Here is a 17158-nt window from a genome sequence, read left to right on the forward strand (position 1 = left end):
TACAATACCCACTTTTCTACTCATATAACTTTATTTCTCATTGTTGGTTCGGTGAATGTCAGGACGTTGATACATATAAAAGCTGTCCATAGTAGGACATTCATTTTGGAGCAGGCGTCGAGTATTTTGAGGATCTTGGTTTTCTCTGAACAGTTGTATACATATTGAACACCATGTGTAATGAGGGTTTCCTATATATAGCTGTGGTTGGTTGTTAAGGTGAACTAGGCTAACCGTGAAGTGTATAGTATAGGGGTCAGTGTTGTACATAGCATATGCTTGCTACACCTAAGGGAGTTGTATCTGTGATGGCATTAATGACGGTTCATATTATTCTGAGCTTTTTGCAGTTACTTTCATAGCTCTAATGCCATACCTGTTTATAGAGGAATGTGTGCAAAAGAAGTGTGGATGATGTCATCAGTGATGTCATCAATTATGTAATTTGAGATGTCATCAGTGATGTCATAAATTATGTCATAGAACATGTCACGAGTGATGTAATATGTGAGATCATAAGCAGTGCATGGTGGGCGCGCAAGTCATAACTGGGGAATTTCTGTTGTTTTTTTGTATTAGTTCAAAAGGTTAACTTTATCTTTTACATATTCACCTAACTATAACATTACTTTAACCTTTGTATTTTTCAGTGAATTTCTAAGGCTTTTTTTAAAACAAAAACAGATTGTTCCATTTATCAGACCTAACTATAACGTTACTTCAACCTTTGGTTTTTTCAGTGAATTTCTAGAGTTTTATTTAAAATAAAGTAATTTTTTATCCCAATACATAAAGACAACCCCGCCGCTACTCACAGCTTTTGGTTGTGCGTGGCGGGGGAATGGTCACGTGGTCTTGCCTGCGGTCAGGCCCTGCAGCAAACACCCCTCCCCCCCACGAGCAGCCAACCCCACATTTCACATGGCCCTTCATCTCATGCAGCATGGGGTTGGCCATAGGGCCTGGGTGCAACTCCCCACAGGGCAGCCATTTGGAGCCAACCAATCCCATGCCGTGCACGACCTTTGGTAATGCGTGGCGAAGGGTTAGCTGCAGGGCTTGTCTTTCAGCCAGCCCCTGTTTCCAACTTACCACAGGCAGCCAACTATACGCTACACACTTTGGCTGTGCATAGTGTCGTATTGGCCAAAGGGCTTTGCCTGCAGCCAGGCCCTGTGGCCAAAACCCCAACAGGCTACTAACCCCATACCACGCACTGCCTTTGGCGTGCGCAGGTTAGGATTGGCCTTCAGGCCACAGGGACCTCTTCCCCTGGGGCAAAACATATATATTAAGGCGAAGGGGCATACAGCCCCCCTCCCTGACCCTTAATTGGCCCCGGGTACCCGATCCACAGAACCAGTTCCAATAAAAAGGGAAGGGGGGCTGCGCTGCCCCCCTCCCCAAGTCTTCTTGGGCCCCCCAGGGACCCCATCCTCCGGGACCAAAATGTAAGGGAAGTAGGAGCTTGCCTCACCCACTCCTCACTGAGCCTTATTAGGCCCCAGGGCTCCCATTCGCCGGGCCCTTATAAATAAAAAAGGAGAGGGACACCGTGTGGCCCCCTCCCCCAAACTCATTAAGCCCTGGGGGTCCCATCATCCCAGGGCCACATTTTGTTTTAAAGGGGGCTAGGGGGCCACTCCCCAAGCCTCATTAGGCCTTGGGGACCCCATCCCCAGGGTCTTAAGTATTGTAAAGTGAAGGGGGCCACATTGCCCCTCTTCCTAAAGCTCATTAGGCTCTGGGAACCCTGTCTCCCAGGGCCACAAAGGGGAGAGGGGGCCACATGGCCCCCCTTCCTAAACCTCATTAGGCTCTAGGGACCCCATCCCCTAGGGCCTTAAGTATTTTAAAAGGGAGGGGGGCTATGCGGCCCCCCTTCCCGAGCCTCATTAGGTCTACACCATCCCTCAGGGCCTTAATTATTTTAAAGGGTCCCTCCCTTACCGAGCCTCATTATACCCTAGAAACCATATCCCCTAGGGTCCTTTTTTTAAAGGGGAGGGGGGCCACATGGCACCCCTCCCCAAGTCTATTCTGACCCCTGGAACCCGATTCCCCGGGCCTGTGTTTAATATAGGTGGGTGCCCTGCTGCCCATCCAGGACACCCACCATGCACTATGATGAGGGCAGTAGGGAAGCCCCAGGGCCCCGTTGGCCCAGCCAGCTCCCCGTGTTCTGTGGGAGCTGGCATTTCTCCCGCCCACACGAAGCAGCTATTGATGCTGCCCCGTCTGAGCGGGAGCATTTTCAAATCTCCCGCCTGCTTGGAGCAGACTTTTGTGTTTGGTCACATTTGGCGGGAGTCTTGAAAATGCCCCTGCCATGGGTGAGCAAACACAGGTTTCTCTGTCTGCTCGGTGCGGGTAGGGAAAACGCTGTGTCCCGGGGGTGGGCTCTCTGGAACACAGCAAGTTAGCCTGCCCCGGGGGATTGGATCCCCGGGCCCATTAATGACTCGGAGAGGGCCACGCAGCCCCCTCTTCCTTTTTGTAAAGTTAGAGGCCTACAGCATGGGGTTCCCAGGGCTTTTCACACAGCCCGTCCCTTTTTGGCCCCATGGGTGGGCTCCCCTGGGCCTAGAATGGCTCGGGAAGGGGTGCCCCATGGACCCCTTCCCCTGATTTATTAGGTTGGGCCCGAGGGATGGTGTCTCCGGGCCAAATTTGCCTTGAGAGGGCAGGCACTGCACCCCGCCCCAAAAAATATAATACTTTGGGGTCCCCAGGGCCGAAAACGGCCTGTGGAGGGGGGCTGCACCCCCCCTCTTATGTAATGCGGCCCTGTGGGTGGGTGGGCTCCCGGGACCTATATTGACTCTGGGAGGGGGCGCCACATGCCCCCTCCCCTTAAATAAACAATGTTTCCCTGGGTTTGGGCTCCCCAAGGGCCTATAATTGAACAATGCTGCCCCGGCTGCCATATTTTTTCCAGATCCTGTGAAAGTCCTGCAGGATCGCGGCAAAAATTGCCGATTATGTTTGTATTTTGGCCCCAGAGTGGGTCCCTCTGGCTCCCCCCCAGGGGGCCTAAGAGGACAGAGAATCCCTACCCTGACCCTTTATATTACTTTTTTTTTTACTTCAGGAAAGTGGAATAAGCCCATGAGTCCTGTAATTGCTTCCAGCAACATTTTTCTGATGTTGCTGGCAGGCAATCAGAGCACTTGCTCATGTGTGTCTGACTTCCACTGGAGCAAGTTGGCCCAAGGGAAAAAAAGCTCCATGGGCAATCAGAACGCTCCATTTTTAAATTGATGCTCCCGTAGCGTCTCTCGTGCCTCTCACAGTGCCAACTGTCAAGATATACAAATATTTTGATTCTTAATTTCTAAAAAACTACTGAGTGGATTTGCACCAATTCACAAAAAGCACAAATTGTGGACCAAGATCTAGCTGTCTGCCAAATTTGGTGTAATCACGTTCAGAATTTTCTGCTGTCGCCCTTCTTAAAGAAGTCTATGGAGAGATTTTGTGTTTTGGGATCACCTTTTCTCTTGGACCCCACATGAAGGATCACCAGAAACTTTCCAAGCACAAACTAGTCAAAAGTAGCACCTTTTTAAAATGTTTAGTGGAGATTCGTCAAAAGGGGCCAAAGTTACTAGCAACACAAAAAGCACTTTTTTCTATGGAATAGCTGACCTCACTATAACTACCTAGTGTTGACCACCACTGGGTAATATATATATATCTTCAATTTTTCACTGAAAAAAACCAAAGGGTAAAGTGACGTTATAGGTAGGTGAAAATGTCAGTTTAAAAGGAACATTTTAAACTATAAACACACCCACTGAAATTCAGCAGTTATTGTTATTTTAAGTGACCATAACTTGCGCCCCTGCCATGCACAATGTGTTCAGCAATGATGACGTTTCAGATGTCATGTGTAATGTTATCAATAGTGTCATAGAACATATCATGAGTGATGTAATATGTGAGGTCATACGCAGTCCATGGTCTAACTATAATGTGTTTTTTTCAGTAAAATGCGTATTTTTTTTTAATGCACGGTAGCCCCCTGGACCTACCCTACATGGTCCAGGGGTCAGGGCTCCCGTATGCTGCCCCTATATACCTTTTATTTAAAAAAATACTTTAGGCCAAGTTTTTTAAACTTCCAGGACATGAGAATTGTGTCCCCTTGTCCTGAAATGTCAGCTGAAATTTGTTTCTGATGACATCACCGATGACATCATCCAGTGAGTGTGTTAGTTTGTTTTATAGTTTATATAGTGGGGGGTAAGTACTATATTACTTCTCTACCTTATTTTATACAGCCTGTATCCAGCTAATGGTAATGCATCATAGGTTGGTAGTGGTATTGAACACATTATAAATCTTTATATTCAGGAGTAACTCTGTGTACAGTTGACAGTTGACTCCTTGTGTCCAGTATGTTTCTCACAAGTTTTTGGTTCTGCAGAAAACGTTTCCAACACCGCAAAGATTCTATGTAGTAGATACTATGTATTGTAAGCAGCCTTGAGTATTTTGACAGAATCATCTGAGCATTACATTTTCTACATAAGACTGTACTTACCAGGTACTAACCTATGTTCATGTGTATGATTTGCTTCAGAGGATGGGCTATCTGTAAAGTTTTCAACACAAAATAAAGGCGGCAGGTAGTAAGACCTTTAGCACCTTCAGACCTTGGGTATTTTAAGTGAATAGTCTCTCTTTTGACAACTTTTGCATAGAGTGAACACTGTTCTTACAAGATACTTTTTAATACTCTATGATTTATTTCTCATGAGAGTTTCACTTCCTGCAAACAGTGTGGTAGAGTAAACAATATTTACTGTACCCACTTTTCTACTCATATCCACTTCAATTCTCACTGTCGGTTTGGTGACTGTGAAGGGTTTAAAACAGGTAAAGGTTGTCCATAGGAGTGCATTACTTATTTAACAGAACTTCAGTATAGGAGGAAATTGGTTTTCTCTGAACATTTGTATACAGATTGAACACAGTGTTCAGTAGGTTGCTCATCTATGTCTGATTGATTGTTAATATGAACTCGGCTACCCATGAAGTGTATGATAAAGGGTCAATGTTGTACATAACACAAGCTCGCTTCGCTTAAGGGAATTGTATGTGTGATGGCATTAATGATGCTTTATATTACTCTGAGCAATTTGGTACTTATTTACAAACCTCTAACACCATACTCTGTTATAGAGTAATGTGAACAAAAGTTGTTAGTATGATGTCATCAGTGATGTCATCAATTATATAATTGGAGATGTCATCAGTGATGTCGTAAATAATGTCATAGAACATATTATGAGTGCTGTAATATGTGAGATCATAAGCAGTGCATGGCGGGGGCACAAATTATAGTTAGCTCTCAAATTATAGTTAGCTCTTCTAACTATAACTGCAGAATGTGTGTCTTTTTTTGTTCAAAACATTACGTTCGCAAAAAGAACAATTGATGGACACAATGCAGAACAATGTCATACATTCACCCCAGTACAGAGATGCCATTCCAATTTGGACCCAGCCATATGCAAATCAGTCTTGACCCTGCGCCCAATGGGAACCGTCCACCCCGAACTGGCAGGCCAGGTCCTCCCTGGAGTGGAAACAAGCATCCTAGGACCGGTTTCGGGATTTCAGCCCTCATCAGCCAGGATAGCTTGACTCCATGAAATGGAGAGCACAGGACCAACGTATGGGCATACCCGTCCCACTTGGGGTGACAAATGCAAAAAGGACAATTGATGGACAGAATGCAGAACAATGTCATACATGCACCCCAGTACAGAGATCTGGGCCTAAATCCATCGTTCTTATGCTCACCATGCCATTCCAGTTTGGACCCAGCCATGTGCAAATCAGTCTTGACCCTGCGGCCAATAGGAACAGTCCAGCTCGACCTGCCAGGCCAGGTCCTCCCTGGACTGGAAACAAGCATCCTAGGACCGGTTTCGGGATTTCAGCCCTCATCAGCCAGGATAGCTTGACTTCAGTGGCATGGGGAGCACGGGACCCACGTCTGGGCATATCCGTCCCACTTGGGGTGACAAATGCAAAAAGAACAATTGATGGACAGAATGCAGAACAATGTCATACATTCAGCCCAGTACAGAGATCTGGGCCTAAATCCATCGTTTTTTTGCTCACCATGCCATTCCAGTTTGGACCCATTACGTTGGCACTGAAACTTTCATGTGACTATAACGTCACTTTCACCTTTGATTTTTTCAGTGAATTTCTAAGGTTTAAAAAAAGAAAATCAGATCTTATTATCTATCACACCTAACTATAATGTCACTTTAACCTTTGTTATTTTCAGTGAATTTCTAAGGTTTTTTTAATATAAATGAAGACATAATGACAATTCCTAACTATAACGTCATTTTAACAATTGGTTCTTTCAGTGAATTTCTAGGGAGCGAGACACCTTTGTTAGGGGTTGCTTTTATTCATTCCAAGTTGGATTGGGTGATATTTTACCAGTCTAAAGCTGTAATACTGGGCCTTGAGTAGTGAGTGCCTTTTGATATTTTTCAGCTCGGCGCAGATGACTCTTGCTAATCCTATGCTTAAACACTTAGATGTAAAAGTGGCAAAATGCTTGTCACTTTCTAGCTCAGCATGGATGGCACTGTGCCAATCCTATGCTTAAAAATTCTGCTAGAATAACAAGCATTTGAGGTGAGCAGATTAAGAGAATGTGTGGTATTTTAGGTTGCTCCATATAAAGGAGCCGTTCTTCACCTAAACTTCGGAAATACCCAGAATTCGGCTTCCATTATCCTATTTTGCGTAATTTATGCCACACTGTAATCCTGAAAAGGTGTTGTCTTGATATACATACACCACACACACACATATCAGACACCAATAGCGCCTCTGTAGTTTTTGAAAGAAGTTTTGCACTTCTTGCGTGTGCTTTAACAAGTTGGTGAAAATCCATTTACTAGTTTATGACACATTTTAAATTACAAATGTTGGTCTTGAAAGGTGAATTATGCGGGTATCTGGGCTCCATAGAACGCTAAATTGGTTTGACTTCAAAGTATGAATGAATACGAAATGTAATTAGTTGGGTTCACAAACCTGCAATCTGATTGGCTGCGGTGCACTGAAAGTGTTTGTTGCGTTTGCCATTAAGAGATGTGTGGAGCTTGCGAACTTTAAGTAGAAGTTTGCGGACTCTGTCTTCCTAATACATAATGTAGCGCATATTGGAGAGTCAATACAAAGACATCCCAACCTGAGAGAGAAACCATGGTACGCTCCTGCAAGTTGGAAAAAAGTCCCTCTATATATATTAAAATGAGATCGTTCGTGAACTGCATCCACCATTTTGGATTCCTATGGTATGACTTAAAATGATCAGGATTATTAGTAGTTCATTAACCTCTAATGGTCCCTATCATTCCTGAAATAGAAGCAGCTCATGATCAGTCACTCTGGGAGTGCGTTTTTAAAAACAATGCACAGCCCAGCAGAATCTGGGCACAAGGTGTGTCTGCTATTCCTGCGGACCATGACAACAGCCACAGAGTGTGGCCTATTGCTATGGCCGCTGCCCCCACTCACTGCCCACTGAAAGTATTTGATGGTCACTAACATTGCTTTTGGCACCACCTCGGCTAATGTTTTCTCAACAGAGTTCTGGCAAAGGTTTGACAGAGGGGGTATTGTCTCTGCTTTACGAGACACTGAACGGTGTACCCATCAATAGTTTTTCCAGCTGTTGAAAGTAACTTATAATTGTAGTTTATTAATTATAGAGCACAACAATGCAAATTGTGGTGAGCCTCAAATTTCACCAAAAATACTGCAAATAATATGAAAAAACTGTTCAAGGAGTAACACCAGAACAAAACATTCAATATTAATAAAGCATGTCAACACAAACATTTCTGAGTATCTGCACCCTAGTTAGGGCTAGCCTCTCAAATATCAGACACATACATTCAGACTCTTTCTGAGTTACAGACATGTCTGAGGCCTAATAAGAGACAGGATTACTTCTTTTTATCTCAAAGATAGGTCTTCAATCAAATGTGAAGGCTCTAGAGTGGGTAGGGTTGTCAAAGAGACTTTTAGGTAGGAAGTTCCATAGTTTCCTTCCAGCACGTTTTAAGGCCTTGCAACTCATTTTTTAACATGTGTACCTTGCCACTAATGACTTGGGATTGTCGGTCCAGTGAAAATATCTCATGGGATGTGGTGGGTTACTTACTCTGCCAAAAACTTAAGATTGTGGGGTTTGAAGAGTTTCCACCTCAGGCATAAAGTCCTAAAGTGTATTTGGTCAGAGATTGTAAGCAAACCCATTTGTAGGTGTCTGTGAGATGGTCATACTTTCACAGTTAAAGATATCTCGGTTTCCAAGTGCCTGTGGACTGGCCAACAGTTTACCGTTAATGCTCAGGTAGCCAACTGTGCAGTACTGTATTTGCAATACCACTGCAGCTTGTATTAGAAGCTTTCTCTGTTCATAGAACAGCAAGAAACAGACAGACTTTTGATATGGAAAATTAGCCAACTTCTCCACAGCTTTGAGCCGGGGCTCGAAGTAGAGGCTCCTGTGGAAAATGACGCCAAGAGTCCTTACAGACTCAATGGTAGAATGGGCAGCATCTTTTGAGTCACTGGCCAGGCCAAAGGCAGTGCTGTTGAACATGAGCGCCCAAGGAGCAGGTCTTCGGTCTCATTGTCATTTAGACTGAGATCGTTCTCCCGCATCCAACTTTGGACCATCCTCGAACACACTGAAGCTTCAGCTCAGTGCCGAGCTTTCCTGTGGAGATCAAGTTTTATGTAAGTCACCTTATAGCTAACACCAGACGCTTGTGACTCTAAATCAACCATGCAGTTGGCGTAGATAGCAGTTGAGCCACTGTGGCCCTCCATAGGTAACTGAGGAAGGAGGTGTGAAAAAGTAGCTTGATCCACCCTTTGGGACATGTCACAAACAATCTACTCCATTGCAGGGCGGTCCTCCTAATTTCTGGGGCTTAGTCCAGACAGAGGAGAATGATATGGTCCACGGAGTGAAATGCTGTAAATAGACTCGACCGTCTCTTATTTCTGGCCATTCTTCTCTCTATCACCACAGCTTTGGTGACCTGAAATTCACACAGCAATAAGTTATTTTATTATCCATAGTGTAAAGGCTGATCAGTGAGCTCTGCTTCTATGGTTTTTTGTTATGAGAAACACAGTAGCCACAGGTCTGTAATTTTGTGGATTAGGTGGAATTAAGGTGGTCTTTATTAACAAAGGCAGAACAATTGCTTCCTTAATCATTTGGTAAATACCCCTCTTAAGATAGGCATTAGTTACCAGACAAAGGTCTTCCGCTAGGGTTTAAATGAGGACTAGACATGAGCGGCAGGGTCTTATTTCATGTACTTGTTTTGGGATGTTAGCACTTGAAAGCATTGTGAAGATGGAGAATTTGCTGGTAATGCCAGGACGTTGTGTGGAAATGATGGTGTTATCCACTGAGTCTTGAGATATTTTGCCATTATCATCACTGATCTTGTTAATGAAAATGTTGGCAAGGAAGTCACATACATTTTGAGGATGAGTAATGTAGCTGCGTCATGATTGGTCAGTTCCTCATAGATCTTGAAGAGCATTCGGGTCTTGTAGTGAGCTCTGAAATCCTTTTGATGTAAGGATTTTGTTTGACTGGATGATCTCTCTCCTGCAAGGTTTATGGTGGTTCTTGCATAATTGTTTGTCAGCAGTGACAGGTGAGGTTTCTTCTTAGTCAGTTTAATTTTGTTAGAAAAAGAGCGAGGTAGTTTTTCTTCCACATTCATGGATGACCAGAAAGAAACTTTCTGTTTTGGTCTTCCACTGTCTAGAAAAGGGAACGTTTATAAGGTTTGTCCAAGCCCCTTTCCTGTAATTCATGTAATTCCCTTGGCAACCGAGAATCAGTTTGAGTTTGATATCCTTCAGCCAATGTTGAATTCTGCAGTCCCACTTTCAACCTCTATCCCTGATACTCTAAGCATCTCATGGAGCCCACCTATGGGTGATCGCAAGTACAGGGATACCTGAGCGATCCAGGCAGCGAGGATGCTCAGCCACACACTGACCTCAATGCGTAATAATGCGCTGAGTGACTGCGTAGAGAGCACACTTTTATCTTCCGAACTCATGTAGTCGCTGGTAAGCTCTCAGCACTATGCTCGGCACAGATGTTACACTGTGGAATGGAGTCCATGCATTCCATATCTGAGGCAATCATTATACTGGATATTTAAATGTTTATGGCTTTTCCTCATTCCAGCGGCTTCTTTTAGAGATACCTGTTTGAGTCGAGAACTCCAGAATGTTTTCAGGACAAATTTACTCATTCTATCTCGCTATTAGTCAAAAGAATGAGGGTGGGCGCCCCTATTTTCCCTTTACTTCGATAGAGTTTTTTCATGCACCTATATACACCACACCGTGCATTGAACGGGGCCAGCTTTCTATTCTTTAAATACCTTCAGTAAAGTAATATCATAAATAACAATATAGTACTCCTCATGTGTCTCTTTTTTCTGTCTGACACTTTGTTCACCCATCTCCAGCTGATCTTTTATACTTTCCTTCTTTGTACCTTATTCACCTCACTGGCACTCACCGCATTCACCCTGTCTCATTAAAATCTCATGGACGGTGCTCTGTTAGACTTCATTCACTGGTCAGTCCCTTATCTCACTCATGTGTTTACTGGTCTCTTCCCAACAGGACGGGAACTTCGAGAACACTTACTACAGTGACTTCATCTCTAAGTTGGCCAAGATCCGCCTTGCCGGTAAGTTTCATTCGTACACACACTTCAGGTGTGGTTTCACTGGTGTCACGATCAACACCTCCACTGCTCACCACTTGCTTTTTCTTCACCACCCCGATCACTGTATGCGAGCCTGACTTGCCTCAGTGTCCCAACTACACCTCAATCACTGTTTTCACACCTCAGTCGTGATTTCCTGTGTCATTCTCCTCATGTTGGAAACCCAAGGCACCTGAAGCACAGAACGTGTGCCCTTCCATATGGGAAGATTATATGGGTGTTGTCCATGGTGGCACCACTCATTGTCGTTGAGGACATTTGAGCTGATCTGGCCTCGGTTTATTCATTGGACAAGCATTTCACATCCAGCATCTGTGGGTAATGGACAACTTCTGCTCTGCCCTCGAGACACTCGTGAGGTCACCTCCAACAGCCTCCTGCTACAAGAGCTGGTGCTTCTTGCACTTAGAACCTGGACCAGAGGCTGCTTGAGGGAAATACATTAACGGATCTCTACCGGGTGAAATTCTACAGGCCCACAAGATAATTTGGGGCTTCCTGCTCACGTGACAGCCTTGTAGCTAAAAACAGTTCCTCAGTACAGTGCACCAGAGCATGATGCTGCACCCATCACCAGGCTATGAGGAAAGTGATGGTGAAGGAATGTCAAGGTGTTATAATAGTTTGGCCCCACCCTATTTGTCCTGGCGCCATCCCCGGAAGGGGGTTCATTCAGAGTTTTTATGTGTTTCCTCTTTGGGTTTGTGGTTAGCCAGCCTTGCTGCTCACACAGTGGTACCTGAAAGGGACCGAAGAGCATATACGGAACCTTAGACTTCCTATTGTCAGTGCCATGTTAAGGACTTTTGGTACCCCGGGCAAAACAGATTTTGGAGCCCCCTATTCTGAATACTTTTTAATGCATTACCCATTGTCGGTTAGTTCAAGCCCTTTTGATTTCATACAATACGGAATTGTATGTTAAACCTGTAGTAAAGGATCTTTACAAGCCCTTGTTTCCTCTTTAATGATATGCACAAAGGGTGAGGAGTGCAGGTAAGGGTAGGCATAGTGGATGCTAGACGGCACAGGAACTGATATTACAAAAATACTGAATCATTGATACATCTTATAATTATTGTGAAGGAAAGCCTTAATGTGTGCATTGATATAAACAGGGACTATCCTGGAATGTTTTGCAACAACCATGAGTAAGAAGTGCTCAAGGGGATGACAGTGACACTTTGTTTCCAAACTGCATGTCTTTCACGGCTTCGTCTTTCCCACCACCCCTACACCCAGTGTTGCACCTCTATCATCCGGGGAGCACCAGGTTACCCAGCTGGCAGCGGTGGAGAGGCTGATTCCAACTCAGAATATGGCATCAGGGCCTGTTAATGAACAACAGGGTAAGAGACCAAGGGGCATATTTAGTAGGGTATATTGCCACCAGAACGTCACCTTTAGCGACGTTCTGGTGATGATTTCCCTTCTCCTTATTTACAAAGCGACGTTAAGCCACTTAATGTGGCTTATGCTGCCTTGTAACTAAGGCCCCTTTTCACACTTCACTTAGTGTGAAAGATGCGTGCAATGGGTGTGGCTTGCAATGTGTGTTACATTGGATGTTCTGCCACAACACGCATTGGTTTTTGATGCAGCCCCATATTTACAAGGCTGGTGGAGCGCCAAAAACTAAGACCATGAAATACCTGGACTTAGACTGGCGATACGAGGAGAAATTAAATAATATCTCCTTGTTCCTTGCTCTTTCTATGTGTGCTGCATTCTGAAGCACACATAGAAATAGCAAAGTGCCTTTCAAGATTGTTTATGTGCAGGAAGGTGTTCCTTTCTGCACATCAATAATTGCACCTGCACCCTTGCAACATTGCGGTAGGATGCCTACGCTGGTGCTAGTCGGCTTTATCAGCGCCAGCACTAGGGGAGACACAGGAGTGCACTGTATCTTTGTAATCATGGCGCATCCCTGCATTTTAAAAATGTTGGAGCCCGGAGTTACCAATTTTGTAGTAACACCACGCTCCTACATTTTGTTGTAAATATCCCCCCAAATATAGGTGAGTGTGGCATTAATGGAAGATGTGCGGCCTTGCCAACTAATTAACTAATCAGGTCTGAACAACATATGCTTGGGTACCAGGTTATATGGGCTTCTCGTGTTTGGGACCCACCAATAAACATCAGTGCCCAAGGATTGTGTCAGGACCCTTCACATTGTTTACAGGCTGAACGCAGAAGAGGTTCCTTTACTGCCTGGCACCTTCTTTGAGAAAGACAGGGGGGCTTAATTATGAGCCCTCGCGTCACTTTTTAGCCGCCGGTGCGTCACTTTTTGTGACGCACCAGCAGCGTAAAAAATGCACCATGTTGCGTCATATTTACAAAGTGACGCATCTAGGTAGATACGTCACTTTGTAAAGTCCTGCGCCACATTATACCTGCGCCAGGTATAATGTATGCAGGGCGGGTGTTTTGACGCAAGTAAGCCTCGTAGAAGTGACACAGTGAAATCTATGAGATTTCACTGTATCACTTCTAGGGCGCAAATGCGTCAATACCTTACGCCTGCCTCACAGCAGGCGTAAGACTGACGCAGGCACATTGAAATGGGACTTGCCCATGTTAAATGACCCATTGCTGAAGTTGCGTCACTTTTGTGACACACTCCAGCAATGCATCATTTTTGTGCCTAGAGATATATCAGAAATACTGACGTATCTGTAACTCCTTGCGACATGATGCGTCATTGTAAATATGACGCATCCAGCATGTCGCAAGGAGGGCACAATGAAAAGTGACGCATCGCTGTTTTCACGCTGCGATGCGTCACTTTTCATAAATGAGGCCCAGGGCGTGTAAGAGTGATCTGCATTTTTAAAGGGGGTGGAGGTGTGGTGTTAAAGACACATTAGGCTACAATTCAAAGCCATCTCTCATTTCTCATACCTTTAGCACCCAAGCATTATAACGTTCGAGGCAGAACATTTACTATAGATGCACCCAAAAAATGTAACCCTTGTTTTAAAATGACATTTTGACTCATTCATAAGGTCAACTCCTCAACGTGTGGAAAATATCCTTGTGATTTTCTCATTTCCGTTTAGGATAATTACTAGATTATTTTTAGTAGCGCTGAAATAATCAGGTGGCCTCTTCAGGGCACTAATAAATGCAGCTGGTCTGTCACTGTGGCGGGCTGCGGTAGCAGGCCCATCCTCTCTCTTGAGTAATTGTTAATTGTAGTTTTGGTGTTATTTCACTTGGATTCGAGGTGGTACCTGCCAGGCGCTTTCTACAGTGATGACTCTTTCGTTTAGCTACAATACTAAGCTCAGAATGACATAGTTGAAGATTATACAAAGATTTATAACTTTGATTCAGAAGTATGCAATGGTATTTATTGGAACCGGTCACCCTGGAACTAGATGAAGCTGACCTAGACTAGTTCCCATCAGGGGTCAGAGGGAGGTCAGTTGAAGAGCAGTGGCACCCATCAATCTTCTAAGGGCCAGGATCCACGTCAGATAAGCCGGGGCTTCGAGCGGAGCTTGGTTAACACCGTCTGACACGGCTGCCTTATTGGCCAAGCCCCCAGTAGGAGTTAGTTATGGAGATGATTATACCTACCTAGACCGTGGTCTGCACCTCCATTTTTAATGGGGTTGACATTTTTTCGTTGTGCCCTGCTGGCGATCTGCCCCAGTGCTCAGAGGCAAGGCATCATTGATACCTCTTGGACAACTGTTTGTCCTTGTGACAAGAGATTCAAAAACAAAATTAAATACAAGTCTCCTTTGTCTAATAGCAGTCTGTCCTCATGGGCAGAAGAATGACAAACCCAATCCGCTCAGTCGGACGTTCCCCACCTCGGTCACCTTTTGTCAGTATCCCCTTGCAGGTCAACTGGTCATTCAGCCCTTGAGAAGCGGTTGACTGCATGTATTCACTTCAGAGTAGAGTGCCTTGCGCCTGCGTATTTTGTTTCTCTGAGACCCTCCATCAGCCTAACGAAACGGAGAGCAGAGCTGCCCTATTGCATTATAAATCTCTCCTGAGCTTTTAATCCTCCTGGGATAAATCTGTGTTTCCTTAGAAAGCTACCTGAACCTTTATAGTTAAACAGGCTTGGTAGGAACCTATCCACCTGCTAAATGTGCATTGACAATTTAATTAATGCATATCACTTGCTTTGTACAAAAAAAAGAAACATATGCAGAAGCCTAAAGTTTTCCTTAGGAACCCACTGCTTCAAAATGCAATGATTCTTGAACACCAGGGCTCCTTGTCTTAATTACACTCCGTGGCTGTTTCTTGTAACTGCTTACACTTCCTGGCTCTTTATCTTACACTTCCAAATGATTTTCCATCCTTGCTTTTTCCCTTTATCACTGTTTTTCCGTCTTTGTCTTCCTCCTTCTTTCTCCGTTTTCCGCCTTTCTCTTTCCTGCAATTGGGTGAATTTCTGAGGATGAAATACAAATCCTGGTCTCCAAAAATGAGTACTGGTGCACACCACCTAAAACCAGTGGCACATACTTGGCACTGGGCTCTATTCATGTCATATGGTCCGTTGAGAATAGTCGACCACTATCACCTTGAGTATGTGGCTCCACTTTCCAAGGTATGAGAGCCACCTCAGAGTCCAGTGGGAATGGTGGCCTTGAGCAGAGCTTATTGACAATTTGGGCTGGACTGTTCCTATTGGAGCAGGTTCAAGATTGATTTGAATATGGATGGCCTAATTTGAGGTGGCATGGCAGGCAAAAGAATGATGGACTGGAATGCTACCCCGAGCGATTGCCAGTGGTTGGACTTATTGCAAACATCCTCCCATAACTTTTTGTGTTCAACATAGATACTCAACATTTCATGTATTATATAATATTATATTATAGGTCTTCCCTGTATCTTATCCATTCATCCCATACTCTGGAGTGTGTTAGAGGGCAACCACAGGCCTTGTAGATCAGCTTCTCGCTGATGCAACACAAGTCCATACATGCTCTGCACCCAGAACCCGTTGAAGGGTCAGTCTGCTACTATTGTTGGGCAATATCTTGTTTGGCCACAATAAAACCCAATCTAAGTAGTGTCCTCTCTGCATATTTGCAACCTTCCTCTTCCACTAAGCTCAGTAAGGATATTTTTGTAGTCAAATCGAGTGGCCCACCTATTGCAGCACCAAGCACCTCTCAGACGGAGTCTCAAAAGTGATGGTGCACACTAGAGCCCCATTTAGGATTCCACAGCCTGATACCTTATCACAAAGGGAGGTTTTCCCAAGCTTGGAAGATAAGCAGATAGATGGCTCAAGCACAGTCTCCTTCGCACCCATCCTTCCTCCAACAAATAAAAAAGAATTGGTAGAACAGTGACTAACACATGCAGGGTGAAGAGTGCTCCCACCTCATCACAGGGGACAGATCATCGTCTGTTGATGTCCCACACTGTAAGCCCCCATCCATTCGCAGCCCTAAGGCAGTGTGCACTATACTCCAGGTGAGGGTCTTTCTTGAGGGGACACTGCCAATTGATGCTGTCCAATGCTTGGCCTTCCCTCTGCAGGACAGAAGACGGGGCTCACCTCTCTGGACGTGCAAGCTATGCTGCCGGAAAATCTGAGGAACTTTTACCGGTACCAAGGGTCACTCACCACCCCGCCATGTACAGAAAACGTCATCTGGACTGTGTTTGATGAACCTATCGTCCTCTCGCATAATCAGGTATCGTCAATAATTGATCTATAAGTGTGAACCGAAGGGCCGTTTAAACAAAAATATGTGCCGAAATAAATCTGGTATGTGCTCAAAAACAATGCACCACGTAAAAATAGCACAACTAAACGTGTACCACACAAACCCACCGTTACAACAGGAACATTGCATGGATATTAAAATGTGTACTTTTAGTGTCACCGTGGGACTGTCACACTTTATATTGTGCACATAAAGCATTAACATAGGACTTGCACATAGAACACTTTATGTACGGATCACTGACAAAATATCTAGTGACAAAATATCGGGACAAAAATATCGATGTCAAAAATATCGACATTGTATCTTCATATTGGTATGTACTAAAATATCTAGAAAAAATATATAGTTGTTAAAAATATTGTTTTTTTAAAAGTAATAAATGTAATGTAAAACTAAATTAAGCATACATATATAAAATGTAATATATATATTTACTTAATAATAATTAATACATATTTATTTTAATAAATTATAAAATGTTCAAAATATATTTTTGATAAACAAGTTTTTATTGTTATCATATGCAACAAAAAACAGTGAGCCTTTCAGACCAACAGTATACATTAGCCCCGTCTGGGAATCATTCCCGCTCTCCGCCCCCCCCCCC

General features: G+C 44.1%; 1 protein-coding gene across 1 annotated transcript in view; it reads left to right on the forward strand.

Moving 5' to 3' along the window:
• Positions 1 to 17158, forward strand: part of CA6 (carbonic anhydrase 6) — a 93151-nt gene that overhangs the window by 63107 nt on the left and 12886 nt on the right. Inside the window, exons 5-6 of the mRNA XM_085609732.1 lie at positions 10723 to 10789; positions 16358 to 16515. Coding sequence (XP_085465858.1) covers positions 10723 to 10789; positions 16358 to 16515 — 225 coding nt within the window. The remainder of the gene's footprint in view (positions 1 to 10722; positions 10790 to 16357; positions 16516 to 17158) is intronic.

Source organism: Triturus cristatus, chromosome 1_2 (genome assembly GCF_964204655.1).
Source record: "Triturus cristatus chromosome 1_2, aTriCri1.1, whole genome shotgun sequence".
NCBI classification, from domain to species: Eukaryota; Metazoa; Chordata; class Amphibia; order Caudata; family Salamandridae; genus Triturus; species Triturus cristatus.